This window comes from Myotis lucifugus, unplaced genomic scaffold, assembly GCF_000147115.1.
Source record: "Myotis lucifugus unplaced genomic scaffold, Myoluc2.0 scaffold_8347, whole genome shotgun sequence".
In the NCBI taxonomy this organism is placed as follows: Eukaryota; Metazoa; Chordata; class Mammalia; order Chiroptera; family Vespertilionidae; genus Myotis; species Myotis lucifugus.
In genome coordinates this window covers 1,967-7,001 of record NW_005879395.1, presented here as the reverse complement: position 1 = coordinate 7,001, position 5,035 = coordinate 1,967, and the positions used below count along the sequence as shown (strand labels likewise).

The following is a 5,035-nucleotide window of genomic DNA, read 5'->3' as shown; positions in this document are numbered from 1 at the left end:
TGAGGGGATTTCTCGGCAGTGGGGAGAACCGGAAACTGATAGTCGGAGCGGGGCCGGCGCTTGAAAGTTCGCGAACGCCCGCGGGCGCTTGACCGGGGGTCCACGGCTCGGGGTCACGGCCTGGGGTCACGGCGCGGGGTCACGGCGCGGGGGTCACGGCTCGGAGTCCACCACGCGGGGTCACGGCCTGGGGGTCCACCACGCGGGGTCACGGCACCTCTCTTCCCTGGAGTCGCTGCGGCCCGTGGCGTCTCGCCCCTTCCGTCCCGACCCCGGGGGGGCTCACCTGCCCCGCCTGGCCGCCGCTTCCTGCCCGCAGACGGGCCTTCCCACCTGTTGGGGTTTGGACCCGGAGCTGCCGAACCGGGGCAGCGCTGAGCGCTCGCACCCGCGGGGCCGCCTTCTCCCTCCGCTGCCCCCGCAGCCTGTCCCCACGCGCCTCCCCTGCGGTCCGCTCAGCCTCCCCTGGGCGGGGTGCCCCCGGGAGCCTCTTGGTCACTAACCGAGGTGCTGCCCGGTGCCCAGGTCAGCCTGCAGCCCCGCCCCCGCGGCCTGAGCGGAGGCGGACCCTGGGCCTGGGGGGTCCCTCTCGGACCTCGGGGTCTCTCTCGGGCCTGGGGAGCCTGGCGGGTCCGCTGATGAAAGAGGCCGGAGGGGTGGTGAGGCCTGGGGGCGGCTGGGAGTGGAGGCAGCTGCCCGGCCCGGGGCCTGGAGTGGGGTCGTCATGGACGCGGGGAGGTGGCGGGACAGCTGCTCGCAGCCGGGGAGCGGGCGCCCTGACCCCGCCCAGCGAGGCCCGGGCTTTGGTCACAGTTACGGTGTTAGGGGGGGTCCCAGCCAGCCCCGAGCTGCCGCTCAAGTTTTTCTTTTTTAAGAAAACAGCGTTATTGCCGTATAACGTACACGCCGCAGAAGTTACTGTGGTTTGAATTTCAAACGAACACGGTTCTAAGAAGTGCTTTTCTTAAAGTCTTGTCCTGGCCTGGCTGGTGTGGCTCAGTGATTGAGCCCCGACCTTCCACCCAGAGGTCAGGGCACATGTCCAGCTGCAGACTCGCTCCCCAGTGGAGGCGGCCGACTGGTGTGTCCCTCCCTCCCTCCCTCTCTGCAGTCAGCACAGCGCACACACGCCCCTCACCCCAGCCCCTCACCCCGGCTCAGCCCTGAAGCTGCCGCTCCCAAGGCCCTCGCTGGGACGTGGTCTCTGCTCTGGGCCCTGCCAGAGCCTCTGACACACCCACCGCAGCGTCCAGAGCTTCTGCTGGGAAAGGCTGAGTGATGGGGGGCTCCCCGTCCTCCCCGCACGGAGACATGTCCCCCCCTGCCCCCCCAAGCTCTCCGACCCCGTCCTGGGGGCTTGTGGGGGCCCCATCATGAGCATGAGTGGTCACCTCCTTGGCCGTTGGGGGTTCGGGGCATCTGCAGCCCGCTCTCCGCAGGGAGTGGGCAGGCTGGTGGAAGGGCTGTGACTGACAGATGCTCCTCTGGCCCCTCACACAGGCAGCCCCAGGGCTTGGGGAGCTCTGTGCCAGGACCTGGGAAGAGGAACAAACACCCCAAAGTGCTGGTCCCCGTGCCCCTCTCCACAGGGCGGCATTGCCCGGCCCTGACGCCACGGAACCCAAGTGCCTCCGTGAACACGGCTTTGTATCGGGCAGAAAGCCCGTTCGCAGAGGGCGAGCTGTGGTGGGAGGAGTGCGCTCGTGTCTGGAGCGTGTTTTGGGGAAGGGTGTGTGTCCTGCAGGAGTGCCCTGAGGCCTAGTTCCCATGGGGGGGCAGGTCACCCGGGACCCCCACGGCGCCCTGGCCGGTGCTCCTGGCGCATCGGTGCTTGGGGTTTAGATCCTCCGCCGGAAGGTTTCTTCTTGGGCCACCTCCTCGCCCTCCGGTCTGAGCCGCGTGGGCGGGAAGGACGAGGTCACCTCGTCGTGGGTGGACGGTGGATCGTCCAGGGTCCCGGCAGCTCCGTGTGCAGACAGCGCGGGGCCTGCGATCGCGTGAGCGAGAGACTCGTGTCCGTGTGCTGCGCGACCTCGCACGGTGCGCCGGTGTGAGGCCTCAAGTGCCAGGTCCAAACTCAGAGTCTCAGAGTGGTTTGCCCGAAGGCACCCCACCCGTCGCTGTTTCCTGTGGTGTCGGCCCCAGAACGGGGCCTTGGCCGCTCTGTGCAGGCCCCTCTGCCTGGGGCTCCCGCCTGGGGCTCCCGCCTGGGGCCGCGGCCGGAGGGGGAGCGGAGTCTGCAGGGCCGCGTCCTCCGGGTGGAGCGGTCCTGGGGGGACAGTGCTTCCCGTTCGGGCGCCGGGCACGTGCCCCTTCCCAGGGGGAGCAGCTCCCGTTTCTTTGGCTTCTGATGCTGTGGGTGTCGGACAGTGAGTTCCATGTGCGGTTTCAGATCTCTGAAGCTGGAGGTGCCCCTGCCCTCAGCCTGCTGAAGGGACAGGGGCTGTGGCAACTGGCGGGGCAGAGTAGAAGCACCGGCTGGTGTGGGAGAGGCAGCTGGGCAGCGTGGCCACCTCTGGGCACTGCAGGCTGGTGCACGACCTGTTGTAGGGGCCGTCCATGCAGCGTCAGAGTTAGTGTGGGACCCTCAGGAGGCCGGGCACCGCCGGGCACTCGCGTTGGCGGGAAGGGGAGGACAGCCCACTGGCCGAGGCGCTGCGGGTGGGCGTGCGGATGCCAACCATGTGGCGTGGGCAGGTCGCCACACCCGCTAAGCCTTGGTTTCCAAGTTTGTGGCGGCAGATGGGACGGATGGTTTCCCGAGCGTCCAAGTCATGCTGCTACCAGTCGGCTTGACCAGTTAGAGTCCTGCCCACCAGGCCGGCACTTCCCGGAGGATGACTGCGGAGCCGGGCGCCTCTCGACTGCCTCGATGCCTCTGTTCTTCCTCAGGGCTTGGCGTTCTCGGGGGACGCGACTTCCATGGCTGCAGCCAGCGTGACCCCTCCCGGCTCCCTAGACGTGCTGCAGCCCGGCTTCTCCAAGACCCTCCTGGGGACCAAGCTGGAGGACAAGTACCTGTGCTCAGCCTGTAAGAACGTCCTGCGCAGGCCCTTCCAGGCACAGTGTGGCCACCGCTACTGCTCCTTCTGTCTGAGCAACATCCTCAGGTAGGGGGGCGGGGTGGGCGACGGGGGGCGGGTGGTGGCTGCAGGGCTGGCCGGCCAGAGAGGCTCAGGCAGGCTGTGCTCCAGGTAACCCTCCTTGAGGGCACAGGTTCACTGCAGACGAGGGTGGAGGTGAGACCCTGCAGGGCTGGGCGGAGCGGAGCGGAGGTGCACTGTGTGGGTGGAGGTCAGCGTGCGTTAGTGCGGTGGTTTCTGCTGGCATCCTGTGGCCGACGTGCGCACAGACATCTCCAGTGCCGCGCTGGCTGGCGGTGGGTGTGTCGCGCCTGCCGGGTGAGTCGCGAGGCAGGGCGCTGTGGCACGGGGCGGGCGGGCCACACCTGCTCCAGGGTCTGCCTCTGAGTGGGCGCGCCTCGTTCCCCTTGTGGGTGACCGTCACAGCAGCGATCTTCTCTCCGTTCTGAACGTTTGAACATCACCGCGGTGTGCTTGTCGCTGACGGAGGCGGTGCTGACGTGCTGAGTGGCGTGAGCCGCCGCCTGTCCTGGGCAGCAGGTCTCATGCAGCACCCTCTCCCCAGCTCCGGGCCCCAGAACTGTGCTGCCTGTGTGCACGAGGGCATCTACGAAGAAGGCGTTTCGGTTTTGGAGAGCAGCTCGGTAAGGGGTCCTGAGGCTGAACACCCAAACGAACAGAAAACACGCTGCGTTTCCTGTCGTAGCACCCGCGGCAGATGCCCCTCAGCAGCTGGAGGTGCCCGCTTGGCTCCTGCTCGGACCAGCTGCGGTCAGGGCCTGGGTTCGGGGGCCGGCTGCGGGCTGCTCACACAGGGTCGCTGTCTCCCCAGGCTTTCCCCGACAATGCTGCCCGCAGGGAGGTGGAGAGCCTGCCAGCCATCTGCCCCAGCGACGGCTGCACCTGGAAGGGGACCCTCAAAGAGTACGAGGTAGGCCTGCCTGCGGCACTGCCCCCGGGAGGCCACCTCCCACACGCCGTGGTGCCAGGTGGGCCTGCGTGACGCTGCCGTGTGGATCTGTCGGACGTCTGTGAAAGCGGCAGCTGGCACTTCTAATGTGCCCACTTAGATACCCAGTCGCACGAACCTAGACCCTTCCATGGAGCCCGGCGGTGGCCTCAGTTTCCTGACCTGTGGAATGGGTGCAGCCCCTACTCCGGGGTGCAGGGGGCATGTGCTGCCGGAAAGCCACTGCAGCGTGTGCCGCACGTGCAGGAACCAGCTGTCGGTGGTGGGCCTTCTCTGTCGCGTCTTCAGACCAACGCTTTCTTACTCTGAGTCGTGTTGATGTTGGAAACTGCAGAGTCACCTGCACGTTTGTCCCGGGTCACAGGTGCATCTGCCCCAGGCCCTGTCTCCGCCAGGCCAGGTGCCTCGTGTCTTGTGTCCGCACGTTGGGGGCTCAGTGTGACGGGCGTGGAGGCCGAGGGGTGCCGAGGTCGCCCAGGTGCCTGGTCACCGCTCTTTGTTTTTGTTGTTGTTGTTCGTCCTCACCTGAGGGTATTTTTCCTTTTTCTTTTTTTTTTTTTTAGAGAGAATGGAAGGGAGGGGGGAGAGGGAGAGAGAGAAACATTGATGAGAGAGAAATACATTGATTGGTTGCCTCCCACACGAGCCCTGACTGGGGCCAGGGATGAACCTACAACCCAGGTTCGTGCCCTGGATCAGGAATTGAACCTGCGACCCTCAGGCTGATACTAACCACTGAGCTGCTGGCCAGGGCCTGGTCCCCTCTCTCTTTTTTTTTTTTTTTAATACATTTTATTGATTTTTTTACAGAGAGGACGGGAGAGGGATAGAGAGCTAGAAACATCGATCAGCTGCCTCCTGCACACTCCCTGCTGGGGTTGTGCCCGCACCCAAGGTACATGCCCTTGACCGGAATTGAACCTGGGACCCTTGAGTCCGCAGGCTGACGCTCTATCCACTGAACCAAACCGGTTAGGGCAAT

The 5,035-nt window shown here is 65.9% G+C and overlaps 1 protein-coding gene across 2 annotated transcripts; it reads left to right on the top strand.

Annotated features, from left to right (window-relative positions):
- Positions 1-2,704: 2,704 nt before the first annotated feature.
- LOC102419827 (TNF receptor-associated factor 2-like) lies at positions 2,705-4,219 on the top strand. Of its 2 annotated transcripts, none has more exons than XM_023749413.1 (3): positions 2,705-3,110; positions 3,649-3,821; positions 3,916-4,219. In XM_023749413.1, exons 1-3 carry the CDS (start codon positions 2,923-2,925, stop codon positions 4,116-4,118), a joined length of 564 nt encoding a protein of 187 aa, XP_023605181.1. In that variant the 5' UTR covers positions 2,705-2,922; the 3' UTR covers positions 4,119-4,219. The 2 variants fall into 2 exon arrangements, with proteins under 2 accessions (XP_023605181.1, XP_006109389.2); XM_006109327.3 differs by having other exon boundaries at positions 2,873-3,110; positions 3,649-3,727; positions 3,916-4,193.
- The last annotated feature ends 816 nt before the right edge of the window (positions 4,220-5,035 follow it).

Coding starts and splice junctions, on each gene's coding strand:
- LOC102419827 (XM_023749413.1), top strand. CDS start 2,923: ATGGCTGCAGCCAGCGTGACCCCTCCCGGCTCCCTAGACGTGCTGCAG. Junction 3,111..3,648: donor TGTCTGAGCAACATCCTCAG/GTAGGGGGGCGG, acceptor CCCTCTCCCCAG/CTCCGGGCCCCAGAACTGTG. Junction 3,822..3,915: donor ATGCCCCTCAGCAGCTGGAG/GTGCCCGCTTGG, acceptor CTGTCTCCCCAG/GCTTTCCCCGACAATGCTGC.